Source organism: Myiozetetes cayanensis, unplaced genomic scaffold, assembly GCF_022539395.1.
Source record: "Myiozetetes cayanensis isolate MyiCay16 unplaced genomic scaffold, myiCay2020 scf20-37, whole genome shotgun sequence".
NCBI lineage: Eukaryota > Metazoa > Chordata > Aves > Passeriformes > Tyrannidae > Myiozetetes > Myiozetetes cayanensis.
The window spans coordinates 12,285,079-12,309,461 of NW_026087412.1; the positions used below are offsets into that span (position 1 = coordinate 12,285,079).

At 38.1% G+C, this 24,383-nt stretch overlaps 1 protein-coding gene across 26 annotated transcripts in view; it reads right to left on the reverse strand.

The window, feature by feature from the left end:
- RBFOX1 (RNA binding fox-1 homolog 1) overlaps positions 1–24,383 on the reverse strand; it is a 1,102,859-nt gene that overhangs the window by 233,997 nt on the left and 844,479 nt on the right. The window contains exons 1-2 of one of the 26 annotated variants that reach the window (XM_050317483.1): positions 22,637–22,742; positions 22,099–22,526 (exon numbers count right to left, since the gene is read on the reverse strand). The exons of 22 other annotated variants lie outside the window; for them this stretch is intronic. In XM_050317483.1, coding sequence (XP_050173440.1) covers positions 22,099–22,242 — 144 coding nt within the window. In that variant the 5' untranslated portion in view covers positions 22,243–22,526; positions 22,637–22,742. Of the gene's footprint in view, positions 1–22,098; positions 22,743–24,383 lie in introns of those variants that run through there. 3 more of the 26 variants (XM_050317491.1, XM_050317482.1, XM_050317489.1) reach the window with 3 other exon arrangements.

A 24,383-nucleotide genomic window follows, 5' to 3' on the forward strand; every position in this document is an offset into this window, starting at 1 on the left:
TGGATTTTTTCAAAAGGCTTCCATCAATTCCGATACAAAACCAATCATTAACTTTCACACAGAAATATATAAACAAAAGGTAGATAGATATGAGAAAGCAAGTTGCAGTGACAACCCACTTAAAAGTATTTAATTTCTTTAAAAAAACAACAAAAAACAACCCCTTCATTTTAACTACTGCTTATTTGTTTCATCTAGCAGAGTGAGCTGCTCTCTTTCCATTTGAATGGAAAGATTTCTTTCACCCAGGAATGGAGATTATAAAATGGATACTGCAAGCTTTACTCAAATGACTCCAGTGGGACAACTGACATAAATAAGACTGTTAAATTGCTCTGTAAAATCCCTAGCAGGTTTTTTTGTTTCAGCAGGTATGTATTTGATAAGATGTTAGAAAACCTAAAGGAGAAGACTTGTATAGGGAAGCACAAGCTTAAGGAAAGCTTTTCTGTGATCTGTTTTGGGACAGATTTATTTTTTTTTCCACATTTTCTTTAATTATTTTGGCACAAGGCAACATGCTGATGAAATTTCCTGATGACACAAACTTGGAAGGTACTGTCAAGACTGAAAAGGATAAGAATATTACATAGAAAGAACTGCTAAACCTTATGGGCTGCATTAATAAAAATGGGATGAAATTCAATAATACACAACACAAGATCATGATTCTGCTAGTAACAGAAACTGCAGATCTAAACTCATGAGGAAGAAAAGCAGGATCTCATTGCATCTGTTTAAACAATTTGAGCCGCTAGTGTGATGCAAATTAGAAGTATTTCTTAATTAATTTTACGTCTCAATTAATTTCCTGATTTCTTAGAGGTTCTTCCAATAGCATACAGTTCTCTTCACCCACATTAAAAAAAAACAACAAAAAACCCCCAAAAACCCCAGACAAATTCAAATACAATAGCTGTAGAGAAATTCCTTTTTGTGTTCAGGGGAATGGAACAACTATGCTGCAACAGGAACCTAAAGTGGATTTGTTTATCCCAGCAAAACAATCTGTGAACAGGGAAGAAAACAGTAGGAGGAAGAGATCGTTTAAGCTAAGGACAATCCTGACACTCTAAAAATCAAGAAAAACCTTGTTATGAATAAATTTAGGCTGAAAATATTTTTTGCAAGGGTTCATTTTTAGTTTTGGCGCTTTTTAAGTATTTTGGTCTTGGCTAGTGAGGGTCTGGAACAAAACACAGTAACAAAAAAGGGTGGCTTATGACAGGCAATTATATGATGCCAACAGTAGTTTGAACTCAGCAACTCCCAGGAGGACCCTTCCAGTCCTTTGCAAGCAGCATAAACATTCAAAACCAATGAAAATATCAACCGTCTAAAGAGCATTTATATTTTCTACATTGCAGGTTGTAATATAGAAAACCCAACTTGGAAAATAAACGGTAGTTACCTGTTTTAAGGTAAGGCCGCTTGGCTTGCCTCGCTATAACAACATGCTTCTAAAAGTCTAGCAGCATGGCACTCCAAATCCAAGCTCTGACTCTCTGGGGGCTCTCTGAGGATGTCCCACGTGTGCACCAGCTACCTAAGTTCGCACAGACCTCTGTGAACCAGAACCACAGAGGTACAAATAGAGCTTTACTGGCATCTCCGCCCCGTGCCACGCTCTGAACTCATGCCAGTGCAACTGCATCAGCTTCACCACTTCATACCAACACATTTTTGTCCTCCCTCCCAGTCACACGAAAAGGAAATCTGGCTTATTTGACAGTTCACCATTAATGGTCACTCCTGTTCTGCAAGAATATATTGAACACGTGAAACATGAGCGTGAAGAGCGCTGAGAACTCAGAATGCCAACATATGAAATTTGAACGTAAAGAGCACTGAGAACTCAGAGAATGAGCCAGAGCAGTGTTAGAATAAATAAATAAAGCTGATAGGTCTGCTTCACTTTAGCAGGACTTTAGCATGGTAAAGGTTAAGCACAGACCTAGACATTTTTGGTAGGACAAAGCCAGAATGGTCAGGACCATGCACATCAATCACCTGCCTGAAGCCAGGGGGGTGACAGCACTTGCTTCCTGCCTACTCCAGGATTCCTACTCCCTGCAAAAAAATTAGGTATATGTGTGGGTGGAAAAGGGGAGATCATCTATTTTAAACAACTATACAGCTTTCACTTCCATTACATTCTAGAAAATTATAATTCTGGTGGTAAAAAAAGACATGCTAAGCCATTTTTAGTGGGCTAATGCAGGGCATGTTGCTTTCAGCTCTTGGTTTCCAATTTTGGGTTTTCCAACCCAAACCCTGGTTTGTTTCTTTTTAAGTCAAAATTTTCACGTATTTTCTGAAACTGAAAATTGATTTCAAAAATGAGAGAGGAGGAAAGAACAAGGAAAATAGATGAACACTATTTTATATAACAAGTTTTATATAAAAAATTGTGTGTACACAAAATGTGCAATCTTATTTGTTTCATTTCTGCAGAATTTTGCTAAAAGGCAGGTATTATTTATGAAAAGCTGGTTTTAAAGGTGGAGAGCATAGGTTAAGCAAGCTAAGGTAGCAGCAGAAGGTCACAAAATATGTAAGTATTTCAGGCCCAGCAGTCTAATACCACAATCATGTGTTTTAGCACAGAACTCAAGCAGGGGATGTTCTAGTAGTATTTTTATTGAAGACTTGCTAAAAAGTAATTTAAAATGGGAAGGAAATGGAAACTGCTGTACAGTAGGGATGCACAGAGACAGAAATAAAGCCAGAAGTATGCCTGAAAACTGGGCTACACATTCAGGCAGAACAAGAAAAATGAAAATGATGCAAGAAAGGCCAAGGTTTTGTTCCCACCTGCATAGAACATGTAAATGGCACATTAGACAATGACCAAAATACTTCCCCAAGCAAAAGCAGATGCTTTGGTTTTGCTGTGGTTCAAGGGAACAGAAAAAAAGACTTTAGCAACTTCCCTGGGGCCACAATGCCTGGAAAAGGCAGATCCCTGCAATGCAGTCATCAGCCAATCAATGATGTATGCTCTAATCAGATTCTGACAGAAGTAATCTATTTAGACCATCTTTCTGCCAAATAATTAATTCTTCTTAATGCCTGTATCTAGTTCAAAATACCACAACAGTTCTTGCAAATGCTCAGCGACACCAATGAACTTCAAATAATTCCTACTTCCTTCCAACACTGGCGTAACTTTCCCATCTCTCTGATCATAAATAATTCAGGTACCACTTTGGCACCCTCTTCATGCTATGTCATATTTGTTTCTTTTAAGTTCTCCTTATTTCTGGCCACCTTTCCTATTGTCCATTTTCTCTCTAAGGTTTCTCAGTGGTTTTCTGGTAAAGAAAAACCCAAAACTGAAAGGACAGATTAGTTTCCAAGGCTCCTGGTAATTTCCCTCATCCGCAGCAACTTTAGATTACTGTCTCTAAAAAAGTATTAGCAGACACCAGCACCACACATGCTTTGAAAGAGAAGGTGAGCTGCCATTGATCAGCAGTGCCTGAGCTAAGCAGACCCAGGCATTAAATGAAATATTGATGGACAGAAAAACTTGTTCTGCACATTTTCCCCCACCCTCCCTGGCACAACGGGTGACACTTAAAACTAATCTTCCAGAGATGATTTCCACCTTTCTGCAAAAGCCATTTAGGACCAAAGGCTCTTCAAGTGCTCCAAAAGCACTATCCAGACTTGCCCCCTGTCCTCAGCTGCTCATCCCATTCCACTCTCCCAAGCAAAGTTTAAAGTATATGTAGGAGCTTTTCCAGCCAGGTATGAATTCCCCAGCCAACTCCTATCATACATCACATCAGAACCGAAATACAGCATGTATTAGTGACTTTTACAGTAGAAAATATCACCTATACAAATCAGAGATATCTACTGATCTCATACTGATACAAGTGTGGTGGATGAAGACAGAGTTGCTTGAGTTTACTAAGCATCTCAGTTTATACCAGTGAATAGAATATTGATATAAGGATATAGATAAAAGATATAGATATATAAGGATATAGAAACTGTTTACAACTTGGAGAAACTATCGTTTTCAAGTACAGACCACTTGTGGGATACAGAGCATTAGGAATTAATACCTTTTCCTTCAGAACTTCAACTTTGTATTTAAAAATTACATTAGCATTTAATAATTACATCAGCTCTTAGGAGCACACTGAAATAATCAGCCAGGTTCATCTTAACTTGCTGCTAGTTTTTAAGCAGAAACCACCAACACTTCAGTTCCACTGAAGTTCAACTATTACCCTTTTTCTTCTAAATATAAAATGGTGCCAATTTTTGAGATTTCAAAGATAAATAAAGGTAAATAGTTACAGTCCTGCTGACTATGAGAGCTTCAGGCAGAATCACCTCACACAAAAACTTCAGAAACACATTTGGAAAACTGTTCATAGCTCTAGAAAAATCAAGGCTTTTACCTTGTAGGTTAATTCGTCTTATAACATTTGAAGTGAAATATTGCAGCAAATGTTGGTGTCTAAGTACACAGTCAATCCTTTTTCTCTTCTTTGAGTAACTTGAAACTTTTTTTGGTATTTTCAGTACTGTGCACTGCTCTAGCCTCCTACTGGCTAAAGAATAGCATGTTTACTTTGCATTTCTTTTGGAATGCTTCCACAGAGATCACTTCACATTTCCCTCCTTGCATTGCCCCAAAACACATCCTTTTGCTACCTCAGCAGCTATACAATACTTGTCATCACCTCCCATGGGCTCACTTCAGCCCGTTCCTACCCAAGCTCCTACTGCCAACAACTGAACAATTAATATCCTTCCTTTTGCCTTGAATATTCCACTCTCACCCCTCCTAACCAAACTGAAAATAGCATCGATGCTTTCTCCTGAAATTGCCTGACATCAGATAAGACTTCTTATAAACACCTAAGAATGTTCTCTTTCAGCCCATAAAACCTCCTCTTGGCCAGAACCCCACACAAAAACATTGACTGGGGGATGGACTGACTGTCAAGTGGTAAATTCCTTTTGAAGGGAACTGTGGCTGGTAAAGGAGATCACCATCTATGACAGCAATATAAAAGAACACACACATTTAAAAGCTACACACCTACATAGCTTCGCTTTTTCCAGGAACTCCTGAAGGCAAGCCTTGCCCGCCTCTACATCCTTGAAAACCTTCAGTTCTTTCAGACTAGATTGCTAGAGATATGTATTTGTCTCCTGACAGCAGAGTGATTTACCCTTCAGTGAGTCACAAAACACGTTCAGTTACACAGGAGATAAATGTATGCTAGAGAGAGGGAGCAGGTTAAAGCTGCAGTCAAGGGATGCTCTGTGGCTGGACTTCCCTTTGGCTCCTACAGAAATGTAAGGGCCTGTCATCATCCCTACATATCATGGCACAAAAGCAGACAACAATCTGTGAACAACTGCCCTCTCAAAACCCAGACAAATAGCTATAGGTGCCTTTTGACTCAGCTGCAATATCACACCAGTTAGCAAGATTCTCAGTCACAACCAGATTTTTATGCCAGAATTTGTGTCAAAATTCAAGCAGGAGGAATCTGGAAACTTTAGTTATTTAATGTGCTGGGCACTGCACTAGGAAGTGGGATGACATGAGACTGCAAGGTGTCACACAGAAAACAGTCTCCTAAAGCTACAAAAACTGGGGCAACACACATGGTGATGCAAGACAATTTTATGGCAGATCCATGGGCATATACAATTCCACTTGTGAAGGAAATTTGTCTGTGTGCTTCCTCTTGTCCTGTATAACTTAGAAAAGTTAACTGTAAAACCAGAGGAAACATCTATTGCTTTAAGCACCAATGGTTGATTTGGACATGCAGACATTACTACTTATTCACAATAAACACTGAAGATGTGTTGCCAAGGTCTTCACTTTGTTTCCTGTGCCTTAGTGCACTGCATTGTTTTCCCTCTCTTACAGAGTTCCATCCTGGCTTTTATTCCATAATTCCTATCAGCTGGACAGGGTACCAAATCAATTGTATTTTCCCTGTTACTCTCGTTGAGAACAAACTCTCTCCCATCTCCAGGCTACTTCAGATATCTTTCACTACTCTGCTCTTGAGATTATCTGCATTTTCTAAAACAGTTAAGATTAGCCTCCAATCTATAAGAAGCTAAGCAGCTTAGAAAATTTTGTATGAAACACTTTCAAATCTCATGCTTGTTCAATACCACACAGTTACACAGACAAACTCCTGAAAACCATGTGCATCTTCCAGTTTCACAAATGATAAGTATCACATACATCTTTATTTAATAAAGCGTCAGGCTATACATATATTTCACAAAATATGTATTAGAATCATACTTTGATATATCTTTCTTCTTCTCTTTCCTTTATTCTTCTCTTTCCATGCAAACGATGAGCGAGAAATATGTTTTTTTAGGCATGTGTTTTGCCAACAGGTAAGGGCAGGCTGTAAACTTCCCCTTAGGGTGCTTTCAATTGCAAATAAAGACCAGCAGCAACAACCATACTCTTCCTTGCAAATCAGTAAGAGGCTGAGTATAATCAATGTCCACTCTTAATGAATCCTAGTGATACATCCAAGCAGTGCCATCAGGGATCATCATCCATTCCACAAGGGATTTTTGCCAGTACTTGAGCACTCAGCCAGTCTCACCCAGTGTGAGTTCATGGCCATGCTCTTACAGGCACCAACATGCAGAAAAGAGGATCTCAGGAAAACAACTGTATTGTAGAAGAGATAAACCACCTGCCCATCACTGTCACATATCAGGCTTTAGTTGTGTGGAGATGATAGAGATGACAGATAATCACACGTTTTTATTGCCAAATCTGGTCAAACTGACCTCTCTGTATTGCCATAGTCAGGCTACTCTAACTATGGTATCACAGGAAGCTCTGACTCCTTCTTGACCCCAATTAGCACATTCATTATTCATCAAAGTACAGTTTTCATTTGCTTCCCTTGGGAACAGCAGAGTATCACTGTGAGGATCTTTCAGTACAACTTCACCCCCTTAATACACCCAGGATTTGCTGACAAGTAACAGCTACTTATTCCCCCGAGTGAAGTTCATATTAATAGGACAGCACAGTGAATCATGAGATGGTATTAAACCCTGCCTCCTGCCTGTATAAATACATCATTCAAGCACCCTACCATGCCAAGTGCAATGGTTTGATTGCAGAAACCAGCATAGGGTAGATATCCTGAGCGAGCAGGGTGCCTTGGAGAAACAACCCATTCAAACCCCAAAATAATAAAGACCCTACAGGTCTTTAAAGGGATCAGAGGGAATTTCTGTTCACAACTGACAAGTTTCATATTTTCCAGAGATAAAATATCAAGACTTGAAGGTATTAGATGTAATGCAAGCCAGAATTCAGATCTACTCAAGACACTAGCAATAGTCTAAGTACTGAAGTTTAGCCAAGAGCTACAAGCAAGGAGCATCTAAGGAAGGCAGGATTTGGCTGAAAGCATTAGAAAGCTCAGTTGATACGAAATGTGCCTCCAAATCTGAATACCACAAAGTTAAGAAAGCCTTTTCAACTTCATTGCTACTTTATGTCTGAATTCAGTTCAGTCTCAAGGATATTTCCTAATGCAGCTCTTCAGAGACACACAATCCCATGTTCAGCAATTCAACCACCACACCTAAACTCAGTCTTACAGGCAGCTGTGCATGGCCTATCCAGGCAAAGCTTACACAGCACAGGAGCCTTTTCCTGACATGGGCCACATCTCTTCTGCCCATACTCTGAGGGTCTGTGACTGCAGTTGAGTCAGTCACAGTGGAATTGCTCTGGTTCTCAATGTGGGCACCTCTGTGTAAAGAGCCAGTACACAAGAGAACTAAGTTGAAAGAACAAAATTCCATGGATCAAGCTTGAAGAAAATATCCTCATAATATAGTATATAGATCTCACCTTAAAGAATCACATCATGTGTTTTCTTTTCTTCCCTGTCTCAAGACCTGTTAAAAAATATTCTATTTATTCATTATACTTTCCAGTCCTAAGTATTCTACAGCAACACAGTGGATACTGAACTCATGTGAATACTTGATTTTTAATGTTATCTCCCACAACTTCCTCAGGACAATATAAACCTACAGGGATCATGCTACTGGTCAGAATAACAGAAGAAGGTAGAGTGAGCACATAAGATCAGAAAACCATAACACTGATCAGTGCCAGATGCTGAGAGCCTTTCCTGTCACCCACTTTTCAGCTTTTTTACTTTTGGTTAATTCCATTTGATATTAGAAGGGAATAATGAAAGGATTTTTAATCTCACCTTCATTTAGGTTTTAATCAACCTTTCTCTGTGCCCTTGGAGCACCAGCCAAGAACTGGTGCAAATTTGTGCAGAGAAGGACAAGAGAAGAGGATTATTTCTATTTTTATTGAAATCAGTACTCTAGCGTATATTCAAGTTATTAGTTGGATATTACTAAGATTTTTATTGCTGCAGGAAATAAGACAAAGTTGTCTCCTTCTAAGACCCCAGATGTTGTCAATTCTCCTGCAATGCAACATAAGGGGATCAGACACCAGAAACTGAACTCAAACTCGTTGACTCAGAGCATCTTACCTTGTCTCAATTTTTTTTCAATAGTGATTTGTCCCTAACCAGAAGAAATGAAACATCTGGTACTGCTAAGTAAAGAAGTAAAACACCAAAATACATGTTACTGAACACCAGCAATAAATAAACCCAAGAAATTTAATATTCCCCTACCACTTTTGAGTTGCTCAACAAACATGAACCGCACTGAAAGTCTGTAAGACAGACATAAGTTTTGCACATCTGGATTATAAATGCTATAATTGGAACATCTCTCTGGTATTGACAGAAAAGCACTACATAGCTGCTTCTACACAACTGTCAGACTTCAGGATAACAAATGAAATTATTTTCAAAGGTTTTATAATTACCTCCATTTTTTCTTTCCTATTGATGGGTTTCCTTCACAGCCTCCTTTCTTGGATGCTTACGTGAGACAGTACTACAGGTTAACAACTTTTGTTATCTGTTGATCTGTTTGGTCATTCATAGTAAAAGAGATACATTTTCTGATATCTTAACCTCAACTCTTCAGCCCTAATTGGCCCTTTATGGTCATATGAAGAAAACACTACAATGTTTTGTGCTCCTGATTCTTTGTGAAGCTGTGAGAATAACCAGTGCCCATCACTGTCACAGATCAGATGCTGACTCCTCTAACTCAGCTTCCCTCATAAATCTGAAATTTGCTTTCCCTCAGAGTTCTCATAAAGCAGTTTTGAAGTTCATCTTCTTCTTGAAATAGGAACACACTACCTGTGCAATCTTAGTGCAAATAAACACTCGAAACTATTCTTAAGCAAAGTATCCAAGAAAACGATGATAGAAAATGCACATACACTGTACAAAGCATTAACTGCATAGCAAAGCCAAGGATAACAATTTTAGTCAATAAACTGATCTACACAGTGGAAATTCTAACTCTGCCTTTCTCACCCATTAAAATCCATCTCCGAATCGGATGCTAGAAAAAAATCCTGGGAATGCTCTATTCCCAGGCATGAATCTGAAGACACCTGCCTGGTTTATTTGGTCGTACACAAACACATATGTTTGTTCATAACCAGCAGTTTCCGAGAGACACAACCTACCAAACAACTTAGTAACAGACATTACAGAAAAAAACCCAAAAATAAACAAAATCACTGTCCCTTGCCCCTTCCACAGTGGGTTTCCAGAACCAGCTTGAAAACAAAGTTCTCTCCAAACAGCATTACCCTGGCATTCCTTCATTTCTTAGGAAACTGTAGTTAGAAATTCTTATTTTAGTTTCCATTTTACTATTTCCATAGTCACGTTTGTGGAAAGTCAAGTGTAATTCTCCAAATCAATTGAGGAGCATTTACTGACACTGGAAGGAACAGATCTGAAATCCCTGTTCTGTGCTCACATCTTTTGCTGCTGATGCACATGGGTAGGCGAGAGGGAGATTACAAAGTATTTCTAGCAAGCCCTTGCACCAAAAAAAAAGTAAAGAAATCTCATTCTGTGCTAAAAAATTATTACCATTTTGCAAAATGACATTTCCACAAGCTCCTGAAACACCAGTCCTACCTGTTAGCAATGCACACTTTTTCAAGTAACTATGCCTATTATACAGTTTTTTCCTTTAAATAAAGTTCTTTGTGTACAAGGGGTAGTTTAGTTCAATTAATCAGAAAACGATTTGACTTGGAAGGGACCTTAAAGGTCATCTTGTTCCAACCCCTGCTGAGGGCAGGGACACCTTCCACTAAAACAGGTTGCCCAGAGTTGCATCCAACGGGGTCTTGGACACTTCCAGGGATGGGGCAGCCACAGCTTCTCTGGGCAACCTGTGCCAGTGTCTCAAAACCATCAAAGTAAAATATTTATTTCTAAAATCTAATCTAATCTAAAATCTAACCCAAACCTACTCTCTGTCAGTTTTCTCCCTTGTCCTCTCACTCCATGCTCTCGTAAATAGTCTCTCTCCATCTTTACTGTTGGTCCCTTCAGGTACTGGAAGGCCACAATTAGGTCACCTCAGAGCCTCCTCTTCTCCAGGCTGAACAATCCCAACTCTCTCAGCCTTTCCTCACAGGAGAGATGCTCCATCCCTCTGATCATCCTGATGCCTCCTCTGGACTCACTCCAACAGCTCCATGTCCCGCCTTTGCTGGGCCCCCAGAGCTGGAGGCAGCTCTGCAGGTGGGGGTCTCACCAGAGCAGAGTTCATGTTAAAAGGATTTCAAGCAACTTTATTCCAAAGGAAAAGCTTAGTGCATAAGGCAACCTCATTACACTGCCAACATTTCAAACACCTCAAAAGTCCAGTGGTAAGAACCAGACCCAGCTGCAGCTCTAGAACAGGAGGCAGTAGCAGCTTGGGAGCTGTGAAAATATTACGTTCTCAAACATTTTTAATAGGTGACTTTCTGCGATGATAAAAGCCACAGAAAGCCTAATTTTAGGATCCGTTCATCATTTGTGTCTGGAACATTTTCTTCTACATTTTATTTTGAGGCAAAAAACAATCACATGCCGTGTAGTTGAAATCTTTCAGTGATTTACCTTAATGCATCCAGACCGAGCGTAGTGGAGATCAGTGTTACGTAAAGGAAGTTAAAACAGTTGACAGTACATCAAAAACTAAACAAAATTAAAACCAGATAATAAACAAGCACTTTTCCATCAAGAAATTCCATTTGTACAAGAGTCAAGTTCTACTGAGTCATCTCCCTGCTCGTACAGTACAACCTGGCTTGCCCAGGGAGTACCAAGGGCTGTTCTGCCTTGACTAAGATCAGCTTGAGAGTAAAAGCTTGAGCCTTGCCTTGCCCAGCTCATGCTCTGGTAACAGCATTAACTTTTACTCAAAAATAATCCAAGTTAACTAGTGATGTTTCTGTAGCAATAGTTTGTCAGTAGCTCTTTTCAACTACAGATGAAAATTAATACTCATTTCTAATTTTTATATCAGCATTCACAACTCAGGTGTATTATTTCGATATGAAATGCATGGTAAAACCAATTTAGTAGTGGCAAAAATCAACTCAACCCACACAGAAAATAGAAACTCACTATTAAATTAAAACTGCCAAGGACCATCACATATTTTTTTAATGGAATAGTATATATTCAACCAAAATAAAAGATTAGTGTGCAAACACTAGACAACTAATTACATAATGTACCTCTACAAAATTACATAATATGGGTGCAGCTTATTTCCCTGCTTGTGTTTGAAAAATAGATTGTTTAATAACCCATCAAAGCTATCTGTAAACCAAGGAAACAATAGAGCAGATGTTGACTGTTGTCTTGTGCCTCACAGACATAATTAAACACAATGAAACACTCACGCACCCAAATAATAGAGGACAAACAAACACAGCAATGCTACTCTATAAACAGAAACCTCATTTACTGGGCACCTGCCTTATATTAATCTGTGATACTTCAACCAGTGAGGAAAAGGAATGGAAGGTATTTATCTGCCTCCAGACCACAAAACAAACTACAAACAAAGAATTCCTCTGCAGTACTGATCCCCACATTGTTGACTTCCATAAAGCCCGAAGGGAGCCACATTTTCTGCTGTGACAAAGCCAGGACAGGACAGTCCCATTTTCTCTAAGCAAAAGCTGCTTGAGTCTACAATTCTGAAGGACCCAACCAGACTAAACACACTGTGCCTGCTGTGTAATACAATGCCTTAGGATTCCCCTGGAAAACCAGATTCCCTTTAACTGCAAAACAGTCCCTGCAATTATTTCCTACTCCCCCTCCCAACCCTCTTGTAAAGCAGTAATGGAAAGTAAAGATTAGGTTCCATAACTACCAAACCAAGTGTGTTTTTTCCAGGACAACGTCCCATAACACTATTTAATACTCTTAACTCACATCAAAATTTGAGAGCCTTTTTTAAAACCATCCTTCCTTATCTACACTTCTATAATCAAATGTAGATACATATTTTCTTCTGTAATATCAATATTGACCCACTATTTGAAAAGAAAAATTATAGAATTAATACAAAGTTAAGTAACCAATCCTGCTGTTGCTGTTAGGAAACAAAGTTTCCACACAAAAAAGCAACTTCAAAAATTATCACTCACATGTATTGCAAAAGAATATGGAAGCATATTCTTGTTAATAAAAATTATCTTGATTTTAGAATTATGATGCTCCAATAAGTTATTATTTTTTTGTTTTAGATAAAGAATACAAAATTGCTTTGTTTACTGCAAACATATTTTGCCTTTATATTTCATTTATTTATTTGTAAGAAACAAGAGGGAATATAATGTGATCTGCATCTCTTTATGCTAATAAAACCGTGCTACTCCCTTTCCATAGACAACACCATAAAGCATAAATCCAAATGGAAAACAAATGGAAGTATAATGCCACTGTGAAGCAAACCAATCAACCCTAAAACAGCTGAGATAGATCTCATCCAGCAGTTCATTCATTCTTTATAGAAAAGAAATGAAAATATTCCTAGGTGAATCAGATTAAAAAAAGAAAAAACCAACCACCCTCAGCAGCTCTGAAAGGTTGTAAAGCACTAAATTCCTTTGATTTATGAAGGCAGCATCCACTGCATTGAGCAAAACAACTCAGCATGCCGGGACCCTTTTCCCTGAAATTCCTTTATTAACACAACCTGGCTGTGCCAGTGAACAAAAGCAGTGGTGTGGGGTGTATAAATCATTAATACTATGCCGTGCAATGGCTGAATTTCCTGTGTGAGCTGGAAAGCCTTCCTGCACAACAGGGATTTTGGGCTTGGAATTGGCTGCTATGAAATGTACTTCATCATCCTCCGTGTTTGACGCTTCCCAATAGCTTTGTACTTTTCCTCTCCTTTTTCTCCCCCAAGCCCAGCAACTGCAATAGAAATTTATTGGATTTTATGTCTGCAAATAAAAGGAAGAGAAAAGCAGGAAAGAAGCAAGCAAGCCCATTTAGAAGTAGAATCTTTTTCCCTTCATTTAAAGAGAGGTCGTGTTCAAATAAAATCTAAAAATAAATTCATTATTTTAATAATTTTTAGTTTACCAGTCTGTACTGAAAAAGAAATTAAAAAAAAAAAAATCTACTGAAAGGGGGTGTTCCCCTTTAAAAAATAATAAATCAACTATCACTAAGAAGGTGACTCCTCTCCAAATGAAGTAATTTTCCATTGGAGCATTTATTTATTTATTTTTAAGAGCAGGCAGCAAGAAGGGCAATGTCTGGGCACGAGGAACTCCTGAACTTTGCTGTTTCAGTGTTTTTACTTTAGGTGTACCAAAAAGCTTTCCACGGAGCAACAGGCAATTTCACATGCACGTGCCAAGCCTGGCATTGTGAGTAGAGCTGGAAGAGATGGTAGCAATGGGAAAGGAAAAAAAGAAGCCAAAACTCTTGGAATTGCAGTTTCTGCATGCTCCTGTGTTTTTGCAGCAACACACACTGAACTTGGGTAGGGAACATCAAAGCCATTTATCTTGCCTCTGAAGTACGTGCAATACAACAACAACAAAGTTGAATGTTTCTCCAAACTTTGAAATGAAATAGCAAGTAATCTTTATAAAACACTCTGCACTAAAATATTCCTTTTGGGGCTAGACTTGGGAAAATGAAAGAGTGTGACAGACAGAGTAATGTTGAAAAAGCAGTCTCCAGCCATATGCTACCCATCAGAGACAATGACACACACTATAAAGGTAACTAAGGATACAATCAGTCTTGCAGCTGGGCCAGAGCAGGATTCCAAATGTATCCAGGATCAGCACCACCGACAAACGAATTTATCACCGTCTAAGCAGTAAATATTTAAGACACTTGGAATTCAGTTTTGCAAAAGTGAACAAGCTGAAGTCAGAAGAGGGAAACATTCCAGTGGGCCATTTTACACTTCTGCAGCCATCCAGCAGACTGAAGATTACAAGAATAAGCCTGCAATGCATGCAGAAGTCCCTCTGCATTACACAATAATGACATTCTGAACGGAAATAAATGAAGCCCCTGCAGTGCTATTCTGTCAGCTTTTGAAAGTAAATAACTTTGCTTCTGACAAGACAGAGACATTTTTTTCCTCCTCCTGCCACAGAGCATTAATTGAGCCATGCAGCCATGTAACATCCCAGAGAGAGGACTAATACATGACAAGGGAAAAGGCTTAAGAAAGGAGGAGACACTCACTGAATATATGGACTGCCTAACTTCTTTTCACCCCCAAATTTTCACACTATTTCATCAAGATCTTGCTGTCAGGGAGAACTTTTAACAGTTTTTTGCCTCCCTTTATAATGCTTGCTGAAACATTTCAAAGAATTACTTTAATTTCACACTGCCTTGTGAAAGATGGTGCCATTATGAAACCGTAAGTTTATATTTAAAAACTTATCTTTCCTTTTTTGTGAATTAAGCTTCAGGCCTACCATCAACATCTATAATGAACTATTTAACGTATAGAAGACCTACTGTCCACAGTAGGGGTAATGAAGATAGCTATAAAAAAGAGGCTGTGAGAAGCAAAATCAAAGAAGCAGTCTTCAAAACTACTTAATGATAATAAATGTTAGTGTAAGTCAGTAAGGCACTGAGGCAAGACATATTAAAAGTATATACACAAACCATATATATATATATATGGTAGTATGGAATTTGTGCACTGTTACAAAAAAAAAAAGCATATTCAGGGTGTTATAGTTAGCAAGAGCAACAATTTCTGGTGCATTTTGATATAAAGGGTTAAAAGGTAACTTTAAAGATGGTCTAAGATGAAAGCAGTTGCATTCTTATTCATGCGCATCCGAACATCTTAAGTGTTTCAGTTCTGAAGTACCACACTCTTTCTTTCCATATCTGGAGGAAAAAGTAAAAATCAGTGACTCACTGTGAACAAAAAAATAATTCACTGAACGCCTCAGTTCTTACTACAGTGTCTAATTTTGATTCTGCCTGTGTTCAACACAACGAGAAAGAGCAGGATCAAAACACTGTGAGATCTCTCCACAGCTGGAGCCTGCTATAGTGCAAAAGACCAAAGGCCCAACTACAACTGCTCAGGATACTATAGACATTAGATATGCTATTTTCTCTAATTAAATTCACTGGGCTGCTGCACTGACAGAGTAGGAGGGGAAGCAAAATGTAAAAGAAGTCAATGGCGCTGCACCAGGCGACTCAGAGGTAAATGAGCAATGCTAGCAAAGAAATGACAGCAGGTTCTCAGGAGAGCTCTTGCACTACACATCACACTTTAAAACTGATAAATCAATCGCACATACACCTTTAAAAGGCAGGAAAGCTTGAAGGATTCTTAGAGGGTGTTGACTTCTCCTTTCCACTAACATTATTCTAACTCTCTAAAGCAAGGTGATAAATTCCAGTGTCACAATTTTTATCACTTTCATTTATGCTAACCTATTAAATGCCTCAAAAATATTTTAAGCAGAATTCATATTAACATGATTATAGTACTTATTTAGCAACTCAGAAATAAACACATTGGAAAAGAAACTGCTTCATACTCCAGATTTGCGTGACTATGGTCAAAAAAAAATCTACACAAACTGAAATATCTACTGGCTGCCCTGAGAAAAACCCCTGCTTACATAACAACCACCACACGCTTTCCTTGGCATGAAATACCAAACCACATAATTTTTTTCAGAAAATAACCACCCATATACATATTAAGCAAATATCAGTGAATAGGGACAACTTACGAATAGTTCCCAACAGAAAATCCAGCCATCACTTTTCACCTGAAGTGTTTGCAAAGGTTCAAAGAGCCCAGTTATAAAATCAATTATTCTAAGCCAAAAATATTCACCCGCTTCTGCCACATGGAAGCTTCTCTGCAACTGCTCGTGCTCTTATATTCCAAAGCAGCAAGTAACCTTCTCAGCTGATTCTTCTGGTTCGTTGAGGGGTTTTTATGTTTGGGGTTGGGTTTTTTTTTTTTCGGTTGTTCCCCCCTCCCATTTAAAGAAGGGAGTACTTAACTAAAGCACCTCCTCTCGAAAGAGGCTGACCTTGTTTGACAACGCTGTGGTTAAATGCCCCAAACTAGCTCTTATTCAGAATGAGAACTGCTACAGCACTTGATCCCTAAGCCACTTCTCATTAGCCTCTGGAAAACAACAAAGCAGCTCTTGTGAGACAAAAGATACGTAAACATGCAAAGTGGTCTTGAATCACAGGTGAAATCTCAAATACCGGTGTTGAAGTGTATTGGCGAACACCAAACGAACTTATTTACCCCAAACAAGACAAAAAGCCCATCAAGACATCGTTCCTTAAGTCCGCATTAACAGTACTTCTGGATGCAACAGCTACACTCCCACCTTTTTGAGGTCTGTTTCATTCATACACTAAAATTCCCTAAGAGTGCCACACTGCCCCCTGAGGAACAAACGCACCCACGGGATACTGTTTGTAGCGTGGTAGTTCCTTTTTTGTTTTAACAGGGCATTGTAATTTCTCTGACAGAGTACAGGCTTTTACCCTACACATATGAATAAACAAGCATTATGTTTCTCTTGGGGCAGCAGAGCTGGTTAAATGAATCAGAAACCCTTGAAAAGATTGCCTACCCTCAGTCCATCAGCTACTGGACAATTATTCAAGGCCCAGCTGTAAGAGAAACAGATGGTGAGTGAGCATTAGTACCGTGGACTTCTTTTCACTCATGCAGTCATAAGCAGAGGTTGTATGTTCTCACACAAAAATTGCCATGAAATAACAGACAGAGGAACAAAATTGTGCAAAGACTCCAACAGATGCTTAAAATTTTCACGAGCTAAAAGTCAGATTAACTGATTTTACAGGAGAGCTACAGAGTGAATGAGTACTATAAATGGACAAGGTAAAGAAAGGCAGTGTTCTCATGATTAAACAGTGTCATCATAAGCATCAGTTATTGAATCCAGCTAATATGCCTGAACCTTTGAAGACTTGCTGAAGTATTAAATGCACAAACCAGATACCTAAAACTATAACTGCAATGGTGGCATTCAGCAATTGATGTGCTTGTGTTCTATAAAGAAGTTAAACTGTATCCAGGAATTGTTTGAATTGTTCATCCATTTCAATTCTTTACACAATTCTAGCACAAAGATAATCTGCTCTAATCCTTATTCCATTATTGACACTATTGACTGCATCAATTGAAAATGCTACCAAATAAATCAACGTTGAATTAAGCCATGAAGAAAGAATGTGATAAAAAGTCTTTCAGACTCCTATAAATCATGAGATCCAGGAGCATGACATAAGTAACTGAGCGGGGAATTCAGCTTTTCTCCATAGTCGTAATGCTTAAGGCCCAAATAAAATTACACTAATTTACCATGTAAGCAGTAATGGAATAGTTGGGGTAGAGAAGGAGAGTTTGTTGGTTTTTGCTTTGTTTTCATGGTGGATTCCTTTCATCATTGATATGAGAGCTGTACCATGAACTACTTTGTTAAAGACAGAAAAGGTTGATATTGAAGTTTCAGTTCAATTGTTTTCGATCTGTGAATGTCCACTATGAGCAATTGCTCCATTTAAGAGGAATTACCCTTTGTACAAACCACTTCACTATTTAAAACAAAGCACATCTATCATCATTAAACAGAAAAAAAAATTACCAATTTGAAAATAATGACAGCAGCACTGTACACTGTGACACGGAATATTATGGGATGTTTCAAAACAACAGTTCATTTTGTTACTTTACTCAGAAAATACCAACTAAATAACCCTATGTCCAGAAAAAACATATATCATAGGATAACACTAATTAACAGAACTAAGTTCCACTAATATAAGCTAAATCCCAATTTAAAGTGGTCAACATTTTGCTGCAAAAATTACTTCGTGCCAGCATTCGATGGAAGTTTGCAGTTAGAAATTGGTTTTTTGCATTCATGTGTCATATTAAGAAAAAGAAGAGAAAATAGATGCATTCAGCTGTTTCTAATACCATAAAATCATACCAAGAGACAGGGTGCACTACAAACCCAAGTTCCCTTTTCCTGTCTCTTTAAATATTGACACCGGGGAAAATTCAAACCCAAACGCTTCTCCACTTTTCCCAGTTCACCCTGTCCTCATAATGACGCAGTGAAAACTTCCAACTCGAGCCCAGACATTCTCCTTCTGTTCTTTGCTGCCACCAGCACAGTCATTTTGTTTTTCATGTTGTTTGAAAACTCACTCTGGATTTCTATAGTTGGAAGCATCTTAAAAACAGAAGGTCCAAATAATTTCAGACCATTTCAAAAAGCTTTACTAAATCATCAACATTCTTCAGTTAACCTACAACATGACCTAGGCCTCTGTTCTTTACTAATTTTCAACTTTATTTTCAACAGTTAAACTCAAAATCTTTTTAGGTAAAGCCTACTGTAGGCACAAATTGTTTTAAAAAAAATTCAGTTCCACACTGAGCTCTTAAAACAGTATATACATGTGTAAACTGGAAGATATCAGAGCAAATATTAAAGTTTCTAACCCTGGAAAAAGTAGTTGAGCACTCCTGTGGTACACCGTGGAAAACAATTTATCCATTCATACCAAACAAACTGACCAAGCAATGTTGAATTTTGTAGGTAAATAATGGTCAATTTTAAATGACTACTAAAACACAGATTTTCCCCTAAGACTAATGCAGCTCCACAGAAAACCACCCTCCTCACGGCTATGAGGATAAATAAATATTTACTGACAGAGAGTCTGGCTTGCCCATCTTGAGAAGAACGTAATGCCTTTTGCAGTCTTTCAGGAAAGACATAGATCCAATTATAAAACTTATACATGACAGAATACTGGTGTATTTAGCAGGTACACACAAAAATAAGAATAATTCTTTTCATAAATTCTAAATAGGTGATAAAGTTTAACAACTGAGAGCCTTGTTCTAATATAGATGTCTGAGTTCATTTTAATTGAGGTGCAAGTGAGCAGACATAGCTGAAGTGCAATTTTTAGAGGAAAAAAAAATACTTGATAGCTTCACATAATGTCTATATACTGCTGGTAACAAGTTCCACAGGCAGGGGGGATTCACCAGTTATTGAGTTGCCACATAAAGCTTTTAGGTTACCTGTATTCAAGATCGATAGACAACTTGATAGAGTGGGAAAAACATTTACAGTTTCACTGAAATAGTGATATTTGCACTCAACATACAAAAGAGGTATTTCTGTGGGTTTGCTATAAATTATCAGATATAGAAAAAAAAGAGAAAAGTAACCCAAGTAGACTATCATGGTAAAAGTTTATTAATGTTTTTCAAAAATATGAGGTACTTCTTATCCTCTACTGTTTAAATGCAGAACCACATTATGTTATAGCTTTGCAGGTAATGTCAACTGAGTCCTACCTGCCTGAATGATTCTGAGATAAAGTAACACTGCTTCTAAAGAAATACTTAACCAAATACATAAAATAATAGATTATATCTGAATCAGGAAGATGATTATCTGACTCTCTAGGAATTCAGAATAACTAAAACGTCAAGCCAGCAACCCAAAGAAGCAACAAGCAGAGAATTTTGAACCTGCCACAAATTTTCATCACAAAGTTAGAAGACTTTTTAACCTATCCTATCATTGTGATTAGTAGAGGCAGAATGATTCTAAACCGACGATAAGATTAAGATGAGAAAGCGAACACTTTAAAAAAAAAAATACTTTGAGTGTGGCAGTTAATCCACTTAAAGAGTTAAAAATTATCCGCGAGATACAGCGCTTTGTAAAGTGCATTAGCAATCACTTCTCATCTTTCTCCCGAATGGAGGAGATGCAGTTGAATTCACTGTTTTAAAGTGTTCATTAGAGTTGCACAGTTTCTTACACCTTAAAGCAGTGCCATGCCATAGATGTGTTTGCATAATGATACTGCAATAGCTCACCGAGGAAGGTTATTATAGCACCCAACCCCATCCTTGTGTTATCCTTTATCTGCTCCTTGTGTGGCCATGTTGACCTCTCACCTTAGTTCCCATTTTTCCTTTCAAAGGCTCTTTCTTCAACATACAAATTGTTGTTTGACAAACTCAAAAGAACAGATCCAGCAAAACACAGGAGTACATTTTATACATAACCACTAAGTGCACAAGTCACACTGGCTCATTAAAGCTGATCCATAAATGTCATTTCCAAAACATATCCAGAATAGAGAACTACCAAGAACGTGCATTTTAGTTATGGCATGCAAATTATTTAAATTTCAATTCAAATACATCTTATTTATCTGATGCAAACTTTAATTGCAGACATATGAATGCCTCCCACATACATGTATAATCCAGGGCGTATGCAAGAATCTTTTATTATGCACTCCCATGCTGGAAGTCAGAAAGGGTTTATACTACACTATACGAGAAAAAAAATAGCTACAGAAGGGTTTATAACCTCAAAATATTGGAGTTTTGTTCTTTCAGCAGTAATAGAAAACAAATGTTCTGAAATCAAAACAAGCTCTAAATCTATTTTATCTGATCTTCAGGAAAAAAAAGAAATACCGTAAAACATCTTTCAGGCATTTGTAAATACAGAAATAAAGTTAGAGACTGCCTCAAGGAAGTCAATATGCACATAAACTATTGTAAAGCAACTTGGAAGAAATGTCCCTATTTGTAACAGTAGGCACAAGAATTTTTTCCCCTTCAAGTTTCAACAGAAGTAACAGAATAAACAGGATTAGTCATTTTTGCATGATAACATATTTCTGTCTTGGCTCTACACACTTACTAGATGACTCTGTAATGGTGGACTCAGTTATAAAATAGAGGAGTAGAATACAAAGATGATTTCAAAATACTAATTTCAAAATAACGTTATGATCCAGTTATTTCCTGTTATATATATCGTGTTATATATATATATATATATATATCTATGTTCGTTCATATTTAAGGGGGCAAATACTTAAAAAAAGACCCTATAAGCAAAAATGAAATTAAATTTATAAAAATAATTAATTAAAAAGGAACTTGAATTTGGCATTGTTTTGCTGCTACCCAAACACTGTTTTAAACCCAATCCAATATACTTCAGTGACAGAAGTATTAATTCTGCATAGATACAGCTTTATAAATAATTTTTTCTTTTTTTTTTTTAAACCTAAAAATCAGCTTGGTTTTCATCAGCAGCATGTTTCAACACAGACTTAAAATTCCTGGCTTCAAAGAAGGCTTAAACAAAATTGCCATTGGGCACATTTACATTAGAAGTATAATTTATGCCTGCAAGTGAATAAAGAGCAGTCCTTTATGGCTGAAACTCTGCTACAGTATCCACGACAAACGTAGCCAAAGTACCGTGTTAAATATCTATAAACAGCATCAATAGAGTCGTTGCAAAAAATGAAAACAAACCAAAAAAAACCCACATCACACCAACCCCCCCCCAGAAATATACGCAAAGGCTCGATGTCCTGTTAAAACATATTATCTACTCACTCTCACATTCTTAAGTGCAGGCACAACATTCGCTCCACACAGTGGGAGACATTTATACACTCTCTTCACACAGAAAATACCTCCCCGATTACAAATCCCCCAAACGACGCTGACAAAGCAGGCACTACAGGAAAGGGAAAAGTTAAGCAAACTTACCTGCTGTAAGTACATAAAAGTCAAGGCACAGGAGAGCTGGGGACACATGCCCACATTCGGCAGTGCCACGCAGGTTGCACCCGTAAGGGGATGCTGCATGGTGTTGCTCTGAAGTCTACGTAGAACAAGTGAGGGGGCTTGCATGCAAGCACGTTTGCCCTATCTTGTCACTACCCTCTTTTTTTTTTTTTTCTTCTTCTTCTTCTTCTGATTATTTAAATCGGAAACAGTGTTTCTCGGCTGCCTTTTCCTCCCCAGCGCTAAGCCCCTACATTCGTTTGTCAGCTAAGGCAACTTGGTAGATTTAAACTACGGGTTTTTCACCGAGAGGAAAAAAAGAAGACACAGCCTGCAGCCTATTGATGAGCAAATGGAACTTCCTCAATGACAGAGAGAGCTGAAGCTTGTCTCACAACAGTAGCTGCTGACTAGGAGAGAGAGAGAGAGAGACACTCAGTGAGGCTCAGTCGGCTGGTGCTGATGCTGCACAGCTTCTCATTTGTCAAATGGGTCCTAGGGCAGGGTCTTTACCACTCACCAAAATTCAAATACTGCATTTTAAAAATCCCTGGAGAGGATAGGGAAGGAGAGAAAGTGAGAGCGCTGCATCACAGGCATCCATGAGATCTGGGCAATTAGTGTCATTGCCCAGCTGGGACTGAACGCCTGTTATGATTCTGCACGCACACAGACACACTCACACACTTCTTTTTTTTCCCCTCCCAGGACTCACACCTGACATAAAAAGGGCTTTCCCCTTCTAAGAACAAAAGTATGAAGCACAAAGTAGGAAAGGGAAAGAATCTTGGCTAGCCAAGAGGATTCCAAGCAAATACACAGTGCTACAGCAAACGAGCATTTTTAAAATACAAATTAATTTTATACCTACATTTCATTCACTATCTAGTTGCCCAGAGGAGCCTACAAAAGCATTACAGCGAAACTGTGCAAGAGCTGTGTAACCACTGCAGCAGAAACACTGGGAATGAAACAAAATTCTGTGGCACACTGTGTCTACTTTACTGGGGGGGAGGGGAGCAGCCCTGGATAAAGACTATCTTAAAATTGGTCTAAAGCCCATCTCATCTAAAATTACAAATTTATTTGACAGCTAGTCAATCTATTATCAAGGACTGCCCTATCAGGTTACATGGAAAAAATTACATTTGCAATTTTCAGAATTTAATGTTTACTTTTTACTTCGAGAATGATACCTCAAATTAGTATTCCACTCTTGCCAGCTTTTTCTTCCCCCCTCCCTTTATTTTATGGAGTAATAATTATTCATTAGTAGATCTAGTTAGTCTTTATGTAATAAAGTAGGATGTGACCTGCAAATCAAATAATTTATATTACAGCTTGTCCTTGAGGTCCTATATTACAGGTCTTTTTTTTTTCCTTAGATACAACTCAAGTATAACAGAAGATACCACTATTTTTAATTAGAATTTGACAAATTAATTAAATATTAATTCTTCAGGAAAGAAGGTCAAACCTCAAAGCACCACCTGAGGTTTTGAAGGGGCTCCTTTTAAAAGGACTCTGCAGAAGATTTTAACATCACCTATTTTAATAGGATATCTAATTTCCACAAAAACACGTCTTAGACCCAGAGTTTAACATTAACAACAACAACCAGATAATGCACATTCAAGAGTAGTCTATTTCATCAACAGCATAACTGATTTGATATAAGATCTACCCCTAAAAACAAATAATAGTCCCTGCTTAACTGGAAACAGAATCAAAACATGTCACTGCAACTCAGGTGCTGTATTAAAAAAAAAAAACAAAAAATCTCCTTTTCATTGTACATGTGCACACACATACCTGCACCCACACAAGCCTCAGAGACTGATTTAGATCCACTAAGTCTTCTTCGTGCAAAACTGAAAATTTTCCAGCAGAATCAGTTACTATGCAATTTTTCTTTCTCAAAAGGAGTCAATGCAAGAAAACCAATGTATTCAGAACTCAATAATCAATACCAAAACAATCATGCACAAACTTACAAAACAGGAATTGGGTTTGGCTTAGGAAACATCCATGGTTTTGCAGTTTATCATGGACTCATCTACTAGAACGGCCCAGATTTCTCAATCCCAAAAAAACCCTCCAAAAAAAAAAAAAAACAAACCACCAACCAAAAACCAACAAACACCTGAAACCACCAACCAAAGGAGCCCACATGGCACAGAGCAAGAACGAGCAAGAAGGAGGAGAAACGAACCCTCTCTGTGCCCTTTCTCCTTTTTTCATTCTTTCTCTGTGCCTTAAGCAGTCTC